This window comes from Alosa alosa, chromosome 21 (genome assembly GCF_017589495.1).
Source record: "Alosa alosa isolate M-15738 ecotype Scorff River chromosome 21, AALO_Geno_1.1, whole genome shotgun sequence".
Lineage (NCBI taxonomy): Eukaryota > Metazoa > Chordata > Actinopteri > Clupeiformes > Clupeidae > Alosa > Alosa alosa.
In genome coordinates, this window is record NC_063209.1 from 6209063 (window position 1) to 6226562 (window position 17500).

The 17500-nt window shown below is 49.4% G+C and overlaps 1 protein-coding gene across 3 annotated transcripts in view; it reads left to right on the plus strand.

Annotated features, from left to right (window-relative positions):
• The window catches only part of nlgn3a (neuroligin 3a), a 111627-nt gene that overhangs the window by 87564 nt on the left and 6563 nt on the right, over positions 1–17500 (plus strand). For all 3 annotated transcript variants that reach the window (XM_048231228.1, XM_048231229.1, XM_048231230.1), the window contains one exon: positions 14329–15118. In XM_048231228.1, the coding sequence (XP_048087185.1) occupies positions 14329–15118 (790 nt within the window). The remainder of the gene's footprint in view (positions 1–14328; positions 15119–17500) is intronic.

Below are 17500 nucleotides of genomic sequence, written 5' to 3' on the forward strand. Positions count from 1 at the left end.
TATGCAGTGGATTGTTTTTGTTAGATTAGGAAGTCACATTTTAGCATTTGGATATACTGTATGGATTGCTTTCCACAAAGCCAAGTAACCATCAAGAAGATGTCGTTTTTAGAGTGTTGCTCCTTTAGCATCTGTAATACTAGTAGTATGAAATAATTTACACAATTAGTTGAAAACATTTAATACAGGGTTATTATTATTATTATTAGTAGTAGTTTTGTAGTAGTAGCAGTAGCAATAGTCTTATTTTGTTTATTTTCAGAAGGCAGAAGACTTGAAACTAGTCTTTTTTCCAAGGAAAGTTCATCTCAGCTTAGCACTCTGCTGACCACAGGAATACCCCAGGGCCCAGGTGTTGCTCTCTTCCGGCACGCTGTGCTTTAGTGTGCCAGAGAGAAACAAACAGCCACTTTCTCCTTGTTAAAACAGCCCCAGCGATTCCCCTCTCAGTGTCTGGCGTGCACACCTCTGTGCGTGTCTGTGCGAGCGGCGTACGCTCCGCGCCGACAGACGCGGGTCCCTGCCAGACAGTTGCGGGTGCTCCCCCGTGTCCCCGGAACTCCCGCAAATTGGTAAAGGCTTCATTAGCCGCGACTGGAGCCAGCACAGAAGGAACATCTGTTTGCTAACCGGTGGTGTTGTTACCCAGCCTCCGCCGTATGCCTTACTGCCGGCGCCATCCCTGGGCTGCTAATATAATCCTCATTAGACGCCTGCTTCTTGATGGGAAGTGGGGCGACTGCGGCTCTCCCAGCGGTGGCCATTAGCCGACACTCCCGGCGCCAGCTTGACCCTCACCAGAGCCCCTAAATTACCTCACCTTGACCAGGCCTGGGTGGAGGGAGGGCCGAGGTTTTTTTTTTGTCAGCTCACCAGTAAGGTATTGATTTCTCCTGGTTATATATCAGGTCACACGTAAAAGCCTAGACGGCAAAGGTAATAGGCTCTCCCCAGAAACAACAGTTGTTCTGTGTTTGGCGCACGCGCGTCCCACATGAGAAGGTCAAATCGTCTGTTTTGACTGGCTTTTACTCCGGGGCGCCGCAATGTTGAACTGTCGGAGCATTAAAGACCGTGCGGCTTTAATTTGATGAGAACCAAAAGCAGAGTTCATAACTCGATGTCAAAAGCAATCAGGCTCCAGCACGAGCCGAAGGAGCGGTTTTCGCACACACCGCGGTGCTCGGCATGCATGACTATCACGGCACGTCCCGCAGTACACCGCGTTTCCCATCAAGATGAAGATGAATTGTTTGTTTTCATTCCGCTGTTTCAGAGAGGTCAAACATTTTGTGACCGATTCTCACAATTATGCCGATGATGACACGTGGTAATTGAACTAGCCTCTTGACGTCTCCGTGGTAATGGGCTACACTTCACAGCTCAACTGTGTTGTGTGCTGTGGCCAGTTTCCACGCTTGGTTAATGAGGGATTGAAAACAGGTTATGTTTCCCATTTGTTTTCCCCATTGTTAAAAAGGAATCTCACCTTGTTTCTGCTGAGCCAGAAACCCCGGCGTTGTTACTAAAATAAATAAAAATAAAAAAACAAACAAAAAAAGTGTGCGGTAAAAAATAGCACACAGAGACCCTTGTGGGTTGGGCTCAGGCTGGTGTGTGTGTGTGTGTGTGTGTGTGTGTGTGTGTGTGTGTGTGTGTGTGTGTCTGTGTGTGTGTGTGTGTGTGTGTGTGTGTGTGCGCGTGCCCAGACTTAGCTCAGCTGCGCGGCCTCTGCCTCCTCTCTGACTGCGCGGTGCCTCCGCTGGGACTCTGGGGGGAAGCCGCGTGGCTGCAGCTGTGTGCCCACTGGCACTGATGACAGCAGCGGCAGAGGGACAGAGGGTGTGGCCGAATGAAGCGTTCACTCCAGGCCTCCCGTCTGCCTGCCATCACAGGAGGGGACAGAAACGGAGAGAGGGAAAGAGAGAGAGAGAGAGAGAGAGAGAGAGAGCGAGCAAACAAACTCCCCATCGTCCCTCCCCCTGGCCCCCACTTCTATCTCACTCTTTCGTTCTCTTTTTCCTTCCAGCGATAATCATTTTTTCCTCCCGTTTCTTCCCTCCCACTGGCGGTGGGGTTTTTGGCTGTGAAAGGCTGATGATCGGGGCTGTGATCGGCGAGGCAGAAAGGCCACTATTGTGCATGAGCTCCGAGCCCGCCTCTGCCCTCCCCTCTCCTCGCGTGGCCTCGGCGTGGAGTGGACGTGCCGCTGTGCACACCACGACTCGGGAAAACTCCGCGCTCCGGCTACCTGAGACGCGTTTCACGTTAGCCACCGCGTTAAACTCTCCTCTGTCGGCCTCCTCGTGGTTGTGTGCGGAGATCTCTCAGTGTCGCACAGGGGGCTGTAATCACTTGAGCTCCTTGAGGTATTCGCCCTTTTGCGGGCGCCGACTCCACAGCGAAGGGAAATGCAATAGACTTGTTCGGGGAAACCAAGACAAGTGGAGTGACATTCAACGTAATACCGTGTCTGTGGCCTTTTGGCAAAGTTGTGATAAACAGGAGAGCAGAATAAACCTTGAATGTGGCTGGCGATGGAGAGGCCCTCCAAAAGTGTCACGAGGGATTTGCTCCTCGCCTGGAGGCATTAATAAGAAAAGTCTCAAAATACGACTGAAGTAATAAATATTCATTATACGGTCATTATGATCCTGACATTATCAATCTGCTCCCAATTATCCATGCGAGGGTAGCTAAAATGATACGCTATTATCTCTCATTTTGGAATGCCGTCGTTTTCAAAGGCTGTTCAAATATTATACTCGAGCTGAAAAGATGGTGTGGACGTGAGGGGCAGTGCTCACTCTGGTGGAGTCGATACTGGCGTCCAGGGCTTTTATGGTTGCCCTGGGAACACTTCCCTGTTGGAGAGTGCGATGGGGCAGGAGCGGCAGCTGGCCCCCCCCCCCCAGTGCGTGAAGCGGGGCTCCAGTCCCATGATGTTTGTCCATAAGGTCCGTGTACATTTGGCGAGAAACGCTGATTTCGTCATGTTGACCGACAAGCTTAGTGCGGTGGAATTATCTCTGGCAAAGAGAGCCTGCTTTCAAGGAAATCAGCTTTAAAACACACACACACACACACACACACACACACAGCGTGCAGGATTTTGTTGTGTGATTTATTGGGTGCTAGCATGTGGCTGCTGCTAGCTGCTAGCTGCCACTGTCACCAGCAGCAGCAGCAGCACTGTGTGTTGCTCAGCTTCCCACTAAAGGATGATGGATGAGGAAGGGGGCAGGCCCTGTCCGTCGATAAAGCACATGCCCATTCCCAGATGCCACAGCAATGAGCTGCGCTCCCCACCCACCCCCTCCTCTCTGAGGCATACTAATAGAGCCTGGTAGATGGCTCAGAGCACACAGACAGAGCCAGCATAAATGTCAAATATTGACACATGCTGTAAGTGCCTCAGGGGCTCCCGTCCAGATTTGGTGGGTTAGCTTTAGCCTGTTAGCCTTTTGTCGGTTATGAGGCGTTCAGTTCAATTCAGCTCATCTGCATTGATTTTCCAGACGCCTTGGGATGTGATACACAGCGGAAGGCATGGGGGTGATATCCATATGTTGATGGTGCCGTGAGAGAGCACAGGCCAAGAGCCGTGCATCTCCAATAAAGCCTGAGTAATTCAACCATGGCCTGTTATGGGGCGAGGGAATGCTATTCCTTTCAGAGTCACCAAAGAGGACTGTTCTGGTTTTATGAAAAATCAATAGCAATGATGTAATCTCCAATCCATGTTCCACTGTGAAGAGTGAAGAGAGTAGTTACAGCTACATAACTTAGCCAGATAATGAGGCAGAATGTCACACCATTTCTCTGGCACATATAGGGCAAGTTTTATTTTTTAAAGCTGAGTGGAATTTCAGCAATGGCTTTGAATTTAATTGAAAATCTAACATGCCATAACGTTAAATTAAAACAGGGCTGTTTGTACAGCAACACAACAGGATGATGAAATTGCACTGTGACTCACCAGTGACACTGAGATGTTTGGAGCTGCAGCAAGTCCATTTCAGCATTCAGAGCATTTTTTTCCACACGCAAAGCCTTGGCCTGCTGTGAATACTCCCAAGGGACAATGGCACTCAGTGCAGAATATTAAGAGCCCTGACTTTCGGTGCTTTCTTCAGGCACGCTCTTTTATCACCAAACCCCAAAGCTCACATTACATATTACAGTGTAGTGCTCTATCTACAGTATATATAGATAGTATATACTGTCTCCTCATCTAATTACATACAATATATGGTAATAGGCCCAAGGACAAACAAGCCATTCAGGTACATTATTAATGCTAATACTGTTTGGACTGTACAATTTCCATTTGATTTAGTTCTGCCTCATATACTTATACTTAATTGTTAAGAATACACACTGTCAGCCGTGGCCATCAGCCGTGGCCTACTGGTTAGCGCTTCAGACTTGTGACCGGAGGGTTGCCGGTTCGAACCCCGACCAGTAGAAAGCGGCTGAAGTGCCCTTGAGCAAGGCACCTAACCCCTCACTGCTCCCCGAGCGCCGCTGTTGTTGCAGGCAGCTCACTGCGCCGGGATTAGTGTGTGCTTCACTGTGTGCTGAGTGTGTTTCACTAATTCATGGATTGGGATAAATGCAGAGAGCAAATGTCCCTCAAGGGATCAAAAGAGTATGTATACTTATACTTACTTGTCCCCCCAACATAAATACACACACAGACACCTTTGTGCTGTACACTGTCAATAAGATAAAGGTGTGTGTGTGTGTATGTAGGTTTATGTGTGTATGGAGGTACCTTTGTGTGTTTGTGTGTCTGTGCCTGGGTTCCTGCGCGTGTGTGTGTGTGTGTGTGTGTGTGTGTGGTGTGTGTGTGTGTGTGTGTGTGTGTGTGTGTGTGTCCTCTCTGCTTGTGGTAAAGCCAGGCTGCTTCCACAGCAGGGGATGATTCCACACAAGACGGAAAGGGATAACGGTGCAATCCCACTCTCCCTGCCATTGTGCTTCCCTCTCCATCTCTAATGTGTGGCAGTGAGCGAAGGCAGCGCGCCTATTTTGGGCTGCTGTTTGTATAGTGTGTCCGCTCGAATTAGTGGGAACATGTGTGTGCTCTGCCCCCCGGGGCCTGTTATCACTGCAGCCAGGGTCTGCTAAGTGGACCCAGAGACGTCCCCGTGTGGCCAGGGCTAACGCCACCAATCTGCGTCCCACAGGGAGGAATGTTTGTTCAGAAATCAAACATTTGCCTCTTAATGCACAAGCACATACCCCCCCCCATCCCACTGCCCCCAAACCTGAACACGGATCTCCGACCCTTCTTCCTTCTCAGCCTGGTGGGGCAATTATGCATATGAGAATGAGGAGAAGAGAGAGAGGGATGGAAAGAGAGAGAGAGAGGGAGAGAGAGAGGATCCATTTTTAAACGTTATTTCAAGGAATGTGATGCTGGTCTGATGTTTCGCACGTCGACTCGAGCATGAGTCTATTTCAGAGGCAATTTTTTCCCCAGCTCGCTAAAATAAGATGTGTTGTAACAGTGCTATTCTCAGCTAGAAGGGAGGGAGGGAGGGAGAGGGCTGCAGTATCCTGTGCTCACTGCATGTGGTGCCTAATGAGGATGAGTCGAGTGTATGCATGGGTGGCTGAGTGGGAGTGTGACTTGTGTGTGTGTGTGTGTGTGTGTGTGTGTGTTTGCGCATGCGCAAACATGAGAGTGGTGGTTGTGTGTGAGAGAAAGAACAGCAGCAATGGCCCAAAGGTATTTCTCTCTGCATCTCGTGGTACATGAGTGGGAGAGCGCCTGCCTAGAGATGTGTTTGCCATTTACTCTCTCTCTCTCTCTCTCTCTCTCTCTCTCTCTCTCTCTCTCTCTCTCTCTCTCTCTCGTTCTGTCAGCGCACACGTGTGTGTGTGTGTGTGTGTGTGTGTGTGTGTGTGTGTGTGTTTCTACCTCTCACTAAAAGTAAGCCTGTGCCTCTGTGTGTGTGTTTATCTGTGTTTTGGGATGTATTTGTGTTTGCTATGCACTCATAAATAGTATTGAAAAGTGTTGCATTTCAACAGCCACTGGGATGTAGTATTTGCTTATTGACTACGTTCAGTTTACCTGCCTTTACTTACAATGTTGAATATTCCTGCACAATTCCCTAGGCCACAATGAAATAAATAAGTGAATGCATTCACTGTAAGCTCGCTTGAGAAACAGAGATTTGCTTTTTTGCCTTCCCTTGCCTCCCCCTCTACCTTCCCTCACTGCCTCTCCTCCTGTCTTTTTTCTCACTCCCTCCCTCTCCCCCTCCCTTTCTCTTTCTCTCTCTCTCTCTCTCTCTCTCTCTCTCTCTCTCTCTCTCTCTCCTCTGTCTTCCTCTCTCATGCACTTGGGCATCCCTCTGTGGTCATTCCTGCAGTTGTTTCCTTGAAATCCCCTCCGGCGTTTGTGTGCTTCTGATAATTTGTCTGTCACAAATTTAACTGCCCAGTGTACAAGGGGGATGTGGGGGAGTGTGTATGTATGTGTGGGAGAGTGTGTGTGTGTGGGAGAGGCAGGGGAGGGGGGTGTTTCTTAGCAGCTAACTCTGTGATGCTCTGTCCCATCTGGCTGTCAGAGCTGTGGCTCAGCCCAGAATAGAAGCCTTCCATCCTTTCGCATTTCATGGCTGAATTGCTGTATTTGTGCACAACTGTAGATTTCTGCCACCGCTGCCTCTTCCTCTGTCTCTGCCTTTCTCTCTCTTCCTCTTCCTCCATTTCTACCTCTCTTCCTCTTCCTCCATCTCTACCTCTCTTCCTCTTCCTCCATCTCTACCTCTCTTCCTCTTCCTCCATCTCTACCTCTCTTCCTCCATCTCTACCTCTCTTCCTCTTCCTCCATCTCTACCTCTCTTCCTCTTCCTCCATCTCTACCTCTCTTCCTCCATCTCTACCTCTCTTCCTCTTCCTCCATCTCTACCTCTCTTCCTCTTCCTCCATTCCTCCATCTCTCTCTCTTCCTCTTCCTCCATCTCTACCTCTCTTCCTCTGCCTCAGTCTTCCCTCTCACAAAATTGGACTCAAGCTCACACAGCACGCTGCTTAAGAAACCGTACATGTTTTGTTTTTTTCCCGTTTTCTTCTCTGAATTCCTTTCGCAGGATGTGTTCGTGCTTGGGTCATCGGGGAGATGGTGGGTGTCTAATTTGGACAGAAATAGGGGGAAGGGATGAGGCTGCTGTCCTCGTGTCAACCCAGCTGGGGCTGATGGAGCTGCTGGGGCCGATGCAGCTGCATGTGTCTGTGTCATTTTTTCATCCTCCACTCCACACCACCCCACCCTGCCATTGCCCGATTCTTGGTGTGTGTGTGTGTGTGTGTGTGTGTGTGTGTGTGCGTGCCTGTCTGCATCTGAGTAAACAGAGGAAATAATTTATACTCTGCACACTGCGCGAATCCATTTGTGTGTGAAGTGCTGGAGAAAATCGGAAAACATTTGAACGGGTGTTGCATCTAATGAGATTAGGGGCACGAGCGCACGTAGACGTCGACACCGAGATAAACAGTGATAACCCACACACACACACACACACACACACACACACACACACACACACACACACACACACACACACACACACACACACACAGACACACACACACACACACACAACACAAATACAAATACAAATATAAACACAGACAGGCACATCCCACTCCCCACCCCACCCACCTCCCCGTAATCAGAAGATAGGCACGAGTCACGCCTTAGTGGCACCTTGGTGCGATGTGGAGCGCTATCGTGTCCATCTGCGTGTCTCTGTCATTACGCTTTAGAGTGCAGGAGAGGAGCCGAGGAGGAGGCTGAGCTCCCGCAGTGCTGTGCTGGAGGAGAGCGAGGCTTCCTCGCACTCAAGTGTCCTTAGCGTCAGGGCTACGTGCGCCGCTACCTCCACCGCCACCTCCACCTCCATCACCGCAGCAGCCAGTCACAGAAAGGAGTCTTGCCCAGGCAGGGTTGGCAGAGATGCCCTGCGGGCAGGAGGAGGGGGTGGTGTCGGAGGGTGAGGATGAGGAGAAGGTGAAGGTGTGGATAGGTGATTAAAGCGGAGTTGGCATGGAGTCAGTGGAGAGGAGTGGAGCGGGGGTGGTGAGGTGTGTGTGTGTGTGTGTGTGTGTGTGTGTGTGTGTGTGTGTGTGTGTGTCTGTCTGTCTGTCTGTCTGTCTGTCTGTCTGTCTGTTTGGTACTGATCAACTACATACTTACCTGTGAGAGTATGATGTGGTTGTGGTCCTGTTTCTGTGGCATCTGTGTATATGTGTGTATGCGCGTGTGTGTGTGTGTGTGTGTGTGTGTGTCTGTGTGTGTCTGTGTGTGTGTGTGTGTGTGTGTGTGCCGCCACTATTGACTTGTGGTTGTCACACTGTGATTAGTGGGAGATATCACACTCGCGGGGTCCAAGGCGCCCATCGATCCTGGAACCTCTGCTCTGTCGATCAGGTCATTTTTAGCCTGGCCGCGCTTTCCCCCCACGGACCCTGCTTATCTGGCCAAGGCTGCGGCTTCCAGCAGCTGCTCCATCTCTCAGCTCCAGCCAGCGGGTGAATGACAGAGATAGAGAGAGAGAGAGAGAGAGAGAGAGAGAAGGAGAGAAATAGAGAGAGAAGGAAAGAAAGAGAAAGAGAGAGAAGGAGAGATAGAGAGTAGGAGAGAGAGAGAAATAGAGAGAGACTCAAATGAAGGGGGCCAGGATGGACGAACGGCCTCAGAGGCATATTGTGTGTGTGTGTGTGTGTGTGCACGCTTAGATATGGATGCCATTAAAGTCCAAGTGACTTTCAACAGCTGTGCCTGTGCAATAGCTTCTTAGTGGATGGAGTCGGTGAGATAATATGCAGCTAGCAGCATGAAAGGCTCCTATGTGTGCCCGTGCTAATGTGTGCCCGTGCTAATGTGTGCCCGTGCTAATGTGTGCCCGTGCTAATGTGTGCCCGTGCTAATGTGTGTTAGCATGTGTGCAGTAAATGTGCATAAAGGCATTTGAAAGCATTATTTCCAACATGAGCTTGCTCTCAGAAAAGAGCATTTTTTAATGCATAATCCCCGGTGAACACCTGTGTATTTGTGTGTGTGTGTGTGTGTGTGTGTGTGTGCATGTGTGTGTGTGTATGTATGCCGTGCTGTGCAGAGTAAACATGCAGTCCCTCGCAAACCTGCAACTAGCAATCAGCGGCCGGCCAGCACAGCATGCTTGTGTGTTTACAACGATTCAGATGTGTGTGCTGACCTATTTGGGCCATCTGATGTCAGGTTTCATTGTCCATGCTAAAGCATGTGTGGTGGGAGAGAGCACGTCAGCTGTTGCTTAATCCCCCGGCTCATTCCACCAGCAGGCTCGCCTCCCTCAGTCCCAGAGAGAGCAGCCAGAGCCTGATAGTCTATGGCACTGTCACCGCTTTCAAAAGGGGGTCTGCAATTTCTTTGTAATACCAGCGGAATCGATTCGAATCTGGCAAGGCTGTAATCTAAATGGGAAGTCTTAATAACACACTGGAAAAACAAGGATATTATAGTCTTTCCAGAGGAAATAGCACGGAGGTCTTGCAGACACAGTCTTCTTGCAAGACTGACTGCCTGACTGCTGTCTAGGAAAGGAATGAATCTCAGATCCATGCTAATACACAGCCTGCCACGCTGACTGACAATGTGCTATATCACATGTATGATCCTGCAATGTACTGTAACTATGGATACCGCGCTGTTTCGAGTCACGCTGTCTTGAAGTGGGGGATCGAAGCCGCCTCTCTGTTTTTGACCTACAGTCTCTCGCACAGCTGAAGCGCTGACAGGAAGTGACATCAGAAAGTGCGCGGCCCACGGGCTGACAGGAAGAGACTTTGGAACGGAGAGGAGGCGAGCGCTCTCATGGGTGTGTGACACATCCACACTGCTTCTGCCGCCTCGGTATCCTCCTCGCACCACAATGAGATGCAAAATGGAAATTAGCATAAAAAGACCCAGTGGTGTCGTGAAAAGCAAGGGTGCTATAATGACTCTGTAATGAGACACGATCCTGCAGAGGAATACCTTTCACACACACATACCCACACACACACACACACACACACACACATACACACACACACACAAAACATGCACATACACAGACAAATGCATACACTAACACCCACTTACACTTTCACTTGCACACACACACGGACATACACACACACACACACACACACACACCTGAACAAACCTCACACACCCTCACACATTCATACTCAAGCCCACACACTCACACACACACACACACACACACACATTATCCCACACACCCCATTTTGCAGGCAGCTCTAGTAAGACTTGAGGGATTTAATGGCTGTGTGGGTAAGATGACTGAGGGGAGGGAGCCTCGAGTGCACTGCTGCTGCTGCTGCTGCTCATGCTAGCGCCCTGGCGACGGCGATGCCTCTGAAGGACTAATCGGCTGTGGGAGAGCCGGTGTAGTGGGCCCGGCTCTGGAGAGCCGGAGCTTACCAGGCCCCCGCGTCACCGCCGCGGCCCCGCACGCTCCGCTATCTCTCCAGAGGCCGCCTGCCAGAGGCTCAGCGGAACCAGTCTCATGACACGCCGCTGCCCGCTTACATTATGGACTGCCGGAATATCATACCGCTCGAAAATGAGCTCCCTGGGAACGTCGGTTACGAAAAAAAAGGCAGAGATAACCAGAAAATCGCTCCTCCACTCGCACTTTGAAGAGTAATGTGGAGATGATGGACACAATAGTGGCCCGGATAGCAAGTCCCAGCGGAAATGTAAGAGTGATCGCATTGATTTGGGAAGGTGTTGAAGGACGGGGAAGGTTAACTCCTCTATATGTCGTTTGTTCTTTTTGACGTGGGCTGGTCTGTCTGCATTTCGTAGATCATCTCCATAACAGTCGTCTAGCGAATCCCAGTACAGAGCTTCAGAACACATGCATTGTGGGGGAAAAAACACACACAAGGATAGGCGGCAGCCTTGATTCAGATCACGTGACTATCCACTCCATCCACTCGCCACCCACGGCAAACATAGTAGCCTGGGTGTCCTCCCTGTTCCAATCAAAGAGGGTAGGAGCCCCCACAAACAGATCGAATCACACAATCGTGAAATTGATTCGAGGGGGTCATAGTTCTGTGCTTGCTGTTGGCCTGACAGGTTTAGGCTGTAATCTGTGGCTCAGGGAGGCTATAGTGCAGTGTGAAGAGGTGGTAATCTCCTCACCCCAGTCTTCCCCTCCACCCGGAGTGAGGGAGCCATTGTTGTGGCGCTGGTCAAGGCACAAGGTCAGTGTTTTTATATCTGTAGTGAGTTATCCCCTGCTTGCACCAATCGGAGCATCTGCTATGCAGGCATTTAACTAGTGTCTTGAGAGGGGCAGGCGGTCGAGGTCGACAAAGCACAGAAGAGCGGCGTTTGAGTGGGGCCAAATGAATGATTACCTCCGAGCCCCTGTCATAATTCACAATGACCTCAATCTGCCACTAAAGCTGCTCTGTGATGGATATGCTCACTGTTTAGGTGCCAGGCTCTCGCGTCAAGCATAGTTAGATAGAGTCGGTGCTATCTGTTTCCGCCATAAAGCAAAAACAAACCCCAGGATAGATCAATGTCACTCCAGACTGCCAACCTATAGTGGAGATTAAATTGCTCCAGGATTGAGTCTGTGAACTGTTTCCCTTGAACTTGGAATGATTCCCTTCAGAATCATTTGGTTCTCCAATTAAGTGGCTATCTCACTGATCCACCAAACATGGCAAAAAGAGAGGCTTAATAATGATAGTTACACAGGATTATAGGACATCACAGTTTTTCATTTTTGACTGGTTCTATCAGTCACCCAAAATACAACAGTGACAACAAGACCTAAAATTCAACTGAAATTATTGCAGTAAAATTCAAAAGCCTCTCATCGCAATCAAGTTCATCTCTTCCATCATTCCATATGAGTATATCTGTTGGCATAGTGAAAGCTTGTGTTTAGCTTTTTTTTCTGTCTGTTTTTTTCCATGATAACATTAAACAATAGTAAACACTTAGTCATGTTTCAACCCCCATGCTGCTTGGGCATGTGGCAAATCTTATTGTGTGTTGGGCATTTTCTGGCTTCAACTGTGAGCCATCTGGCTGGTCAGCGTCCGTAGGAGAGGGGCCAAAACCAAGGCAAAGTTCATTTGCTTGGCAGGAATAAGACAACAAAGGATTTCTGGGGGTGAGATAAAAAGGCGATTTAGACAAACACAAACCCCCCTTTTGGCTGTGAACTTCTCAGGATGTCATTGGAGGATGCCACCAACTGAACGGGGAGCCTGTGTACTGTATCTGGTCATGCAGTGGAATTCTGGGCTAAAAGTCTCGGCAAACCCCGAGTTCTGGGGTTTTGCCTGGTTGCAAGTGCAGTTGGCTTGCATTGATGTTGGGTGGTGGTGGTGGGGGCACAGCTCAGCCATTAAAGGCAAAAGGGGCAGGATTATGCCACGGCTTTTCGGCCCCGGGGCGGCCATCTTTCATCTCCCAGCCACCCCTGGTAATGCTTTCAAGAGCGGAGCCATCCTTGACATCTGCTTCCTCTCGCTGGGGGACTGGCCGCTGTCCTGCGGAGCGGCCCTGTTTGTGGAGCCGCTCCAAACAGCCCGGCCGAACGGCCTGCCGCCCGCTCCCTCGTTTTCTACTCGCCCTCAGAAGGAGGAGGGAAGAGAGAAAAAAGAAACACGGAACACGGAACACGGAACACATCCTCAGATCCCAATCGCCCAGCGATGTCCTACATGGACATAAGGAGCATGCTGATAGTCATCGCAGTGGCACCGAGAGCTCGCTCAAGCGCTGTTAGTTGCATGTGGTATAGCAAATATAGCTCTTTGGGTGGAGGGAAAAAATCAGGACAGGTCGCCACAATCTCTCTTTCCAATCTCCTGACCTCAGAGGAGCTGTCTTCTGAGCAGTGAGCAATCTGCAGAAGTGTGTAAACACAGAGCCGTGCGCAGCGGTCCATTATAGCAAAACAAGAGGACAGATCAATTGTGTCAAATGAGGTGATTGCTGGAGTAGGACAAGGCACTAAACTTGAAGGAGCGGACATGAAAGCACCTCTCATTTTTACTGCAGAGGTGTGAAAGGAACACGAGGGGTGACATTGTGTACTGAATGTGTGTTGAATGGCTGAGCAAGGACAGTCACAGCACAAATTGTGTATTTTGTATACAGTGAGGTGCGCCCTGCGGTATGTTTTGCCTCCTTTGTTGTTTAACGTAGTCTTGTGTGCACCTTTTGTAAACACGATTGTTGTTTCTTCACTGCACCTGCTCAGGGACTGATGCTGAAAATGAGCCAACATGGCTGTTGCAGCGCATTATGAGAATCAGTGTTTATTAGTGTGTGATGCCCTGTCAAGACGGACTAAAATGAGCATCGTGTGCACGTACGTTCTCAGGATCATTACTTGGTGTGTGGGTTGCAAATTAAATGACTATTATTACTGAATTGTTTTGTTTTGTAATTGACTATTATTATTTGTTGTTTTTATGTTAAAGCTGCTTAGCTTATCTGTTTTTTCATAAGATATAGTGTGCACGTGAGTTCTCTTGTTCTCTGCAATAACATGGGAGCTCATTGCAGTGTTACTTCACATGTGTCAAAGTGAGTGGCTTCAAGATATGAGATCTTCAGATATGAAGAGGCATATCAGCTGCAGGCATAATGCATGCACTGCGTTGTACCTATGCACAGTGTAGCAGCTTTCACTGTTGTTTGTAGCAAAAGCAAGCGTGTGGGAGAGAAAGACAAGTCTGGCCACAGAGTCCTATTAAAGCACCATTACAGGCTCATAGCAGGAGAATCAATAGGGGGGGGGGGGGGGGGGGGGGGGGGTAACATGCCTACTACTGGCACATGTCTGTCTCCCACACGAGTTCCCTACACACGGAGAGTTTTTCTTTCAACATTTACAGTGTGTACAGTATGCAAGCTTTTACGTAATGAAACTGTACGTGTTGCATCTGGTCCTTTACATCCACATGATTACACATGACATTCTGTAATATCTGTCCTATATTTTTCTATGCATGGCCATCTGGGCTGCTGTTTTGTCAGATTGCTGTGCTGATGATCAGCAAATATTACTTCACATTACTATCCTCATGCACCTGTATTATACATATATTTTGGCAGGTAGATGGGAACTTTGTCATTTAGTCACACAAGCAACAGCTGCCGACATAAAACAAAGCTATAACTTGGTGTGCTGTGGTTTCACAACTGCCCCAAAATAACTTCCTCAGGAATCGGACCTTCACCGTCTTTTCTTTTCTGTGTCCTTTTTGTCTCGGCTTCAGGGCTCTTCCAGAGGGCCATCATCCAGAGCGGCTCTGCCCTGTCAAGCTGGGCCGTCAACTACCAGCCCGTCAAGTACACGCGCATGCTGGCGGAGAAGGTGGGCTGCAACGTGCTGGACACCATGGACATGGTTGACTGCCTGAGGAAGAAGAGTGCCCGCGAGCTGGTGGAGCAGGACATCCAGCCGGCGCGCTACCACGTGGCATTCGGCCCGGTGATCGACGGCGACGTGATCCCCGACGACCCCGAGATCCTGATGGAGCAGGGCGAGTTCCTCAACTATGACATCATGCTGGGCGTCAACCAGGGCGAGGGCCTGCGCTTCGTGGAGAACGTGGTGGACTCGGAGGACGGCGTGTCGGGCAACGACTTTGACTTCTCCGTCTCGGACTTTGTGGACAGCCTGTACGGCTACCCGGAGGGCAAGGACACGCTGCGCGAGACCATCAAGTTCATGTACACGGACTGGGCTGACCGGGACAACCCGGAGACGCGCCGCAAGACGCTGGTGGCGCTCTTCACCGACCACCAGTGGGTGGAGCCCTCGGTGGTGACGGCCGACCTGCACGCGCGCTACGGCTCACCGACCTACTTCTATGCCTTCTACCACCACTGCCAGAGCCTGATGAAGCCTGCCTGGTCGGACGCGGCCCATGGAGACGAGGTGCCCTACGTGTTCGGCATCCCAATGATCGGCCCCACTGACCTGTTCCCTTGCAACTTCTCCAAGAACGACATCATGCTCAGCGCCGTGGTCATGACCTACTGGACTAATTTTGCCAAGACTGGGTGAGTTTGTTTTCTAACGTCTTCTAGCAAAATGGGCGCATTATAGCATGTCACTCAGCAGAGGATTTTAGAGACTAATTTACATGTATTTTGTAAGAGCTAAGTGACATATTATTTCAGCTGTCATTAGGGTGAAGTCCACAATTCTAATCAAATACTGTTTTTGTCTAATTCAGTAAATAGCCTCTGACAATTCCATAGATTTGTGATGATGGTAATTTTGATATCACGCAGTTTGAGGCACAGCCAGGCAATCGTAATCATTCAGGAAACAAAGCTTGTATTCTTTCAGCTGTGCACACAGAGGGAGAGAGGGAGGTTTGCAGATTTTACCAACTTGTCTGAATTAGAAGTATTCTCATGACAAACATATCTTTGCAAAGATGGAGATGAAAACAATCACTCTTTGACCTTGCAGACTGGCACAAAGGCAATAATCAGATGTTAGACACTAGAACAAAAGACACATTCCTGCATATCTTAAATAAAGCACATTTCATTTTGGAGAACATTTTAAACTTTTAAACTCTAATTCTAAACATGAGAGACTAATTGATATAAGATTCAAATGAATAATTATTCTGATTTGTGAACGGTGTGTGTAAACGGTTCTAGCTTTGTTCCAGTCAACAACAGATTGCTTGAGGTGCTCGGGATGTGATTTCATCAGCTGTTGAGCTGAAATATCAACAACCTTCTCTTAGAATCTTAGTCTTGCGGGCATAACAGTGTTTACTTTGTTCATTTTTTCAAATGATATGGTTGGGTAAATGAAAAACTATGTATCTGTGTTTGTGTGTTTCCATGTACATGTATGTGTTCTTTATGTCTATTGTGTGTGTGTGTGTGTGTGTGTGTGTGTGTGTGTGTGTGTGTGTGTGTGTGTGTGTGTGTGCGTGTGTGTGCTGGTATAGCAGTTTGCCTATTCATGCAACTACCTTGTGCACATCCTCGATATGGATGTCAGAGTGACTGGGATTGATGATATTCATGGGAATGAAGCCAGAGAGAAATGATCAGTGAAACATATCACACTCTGTCCCACAGCTCCATCGACCCGCACACCTCCCTCTAGTCGATCACTGTTTCCTCCCGTTGTTCCCTTTCCCCTGTTTTTCCTGGCCAGCTCAATTTTACCCAGGGCACAAAGCACTATAGATTTGTATGAGGAGTGCTTGTAATCAGCTCTAACAACACAAATCTAATTTGATGACTGCTGTTACCAGGGAGAAATTGATTGGAGGTAGAGGCTCCCTCAAGTATTTTTTTTTTTTGTGTGTGTGTGTTCTTCTACTTGCCATAAAAAAAAATCTACCCACGTGACCTCACCCTACAGCCCAGATGAGCACGAGCTGGGTGCTAAAATGCTGTCAGCAAAAGTGGTCCAGATGGACAGGCTCAGTTGTGTTACCCAATATTCAGAGAGGGTTCTGAATGACCCTCTGGCCAAACATCTGTCTGATGCCAGACTCAAAGCTTTTTTGGACGTCTTGTGCTCCCTAAATTTAGATGTGCGAGGCCCTCCATTGGCTCTTGTTGTGTTGTGTCGAGCGGTTCCAAATGATTCTGGGGTCAGGGGACTTTCCACTCCCTGCTGATGGACTTCCAGTCACAGTCTTTTAACCGCACAGCTCCTTATCCTCCAAATGAATCCCCCATGGCAGCCCTACATCACTCCACTCGCACTCCAACCTTAAACTTTTCACCTCCTCCCAAAATGGCAGAAGGGATAACAGCGTTGCAGCTCTTTTTGCAGCTCATTAGACAACAAAGGCGAGTGTATTTTTCCCCATGAAAACGATTTTCCGAAAAAGCCAAAAGCCCACGCGCACACCACTCCTTCCGTGTCCGGCTCCGGCATCCGATGTTGACACAGCCGCTGTGAGCTTTAGTGGCAAGCCTGGCTGCAGTGGCATGGACCAGGGATGGGGGGGGGGGGGCTTTTAAGAATGCAACCTCATCTAGTCCCCTGTGGTCTGGGCATTATTGTAGAGGAGGGATTATGTATGGTCTAGCAGTGGGCAGTGAGCTCGTAAAGAGCCCGGGATTAGATGGCGGGATAATAGGGAGCTCAGAGTGCTGCTCAAAGGGTAATTTTGTGCAGCTGAGAGGAAGGATCGAACCACTGCTGCAGCAGGGAGGGGGCAGAGAAGAAGGTGGTGGGGGTGGAGGGGTGGAGGGTGTGGAGTGAGGCGGGGGCAGATGGACACCTAACACCCCACCCACTCACTGACCTGTCCACCTCCGGCACCATTACAGCCCCTCCCCTCTCTTCCCCTCTCCTCCCTTTCCTGTGCAACTGTAGACACAGATTATGACCTCCATCTCAACCAATGAACCCCAGCTGTGTTCGTCGACAGTTCCCACAGCCCGCGTCTTGCC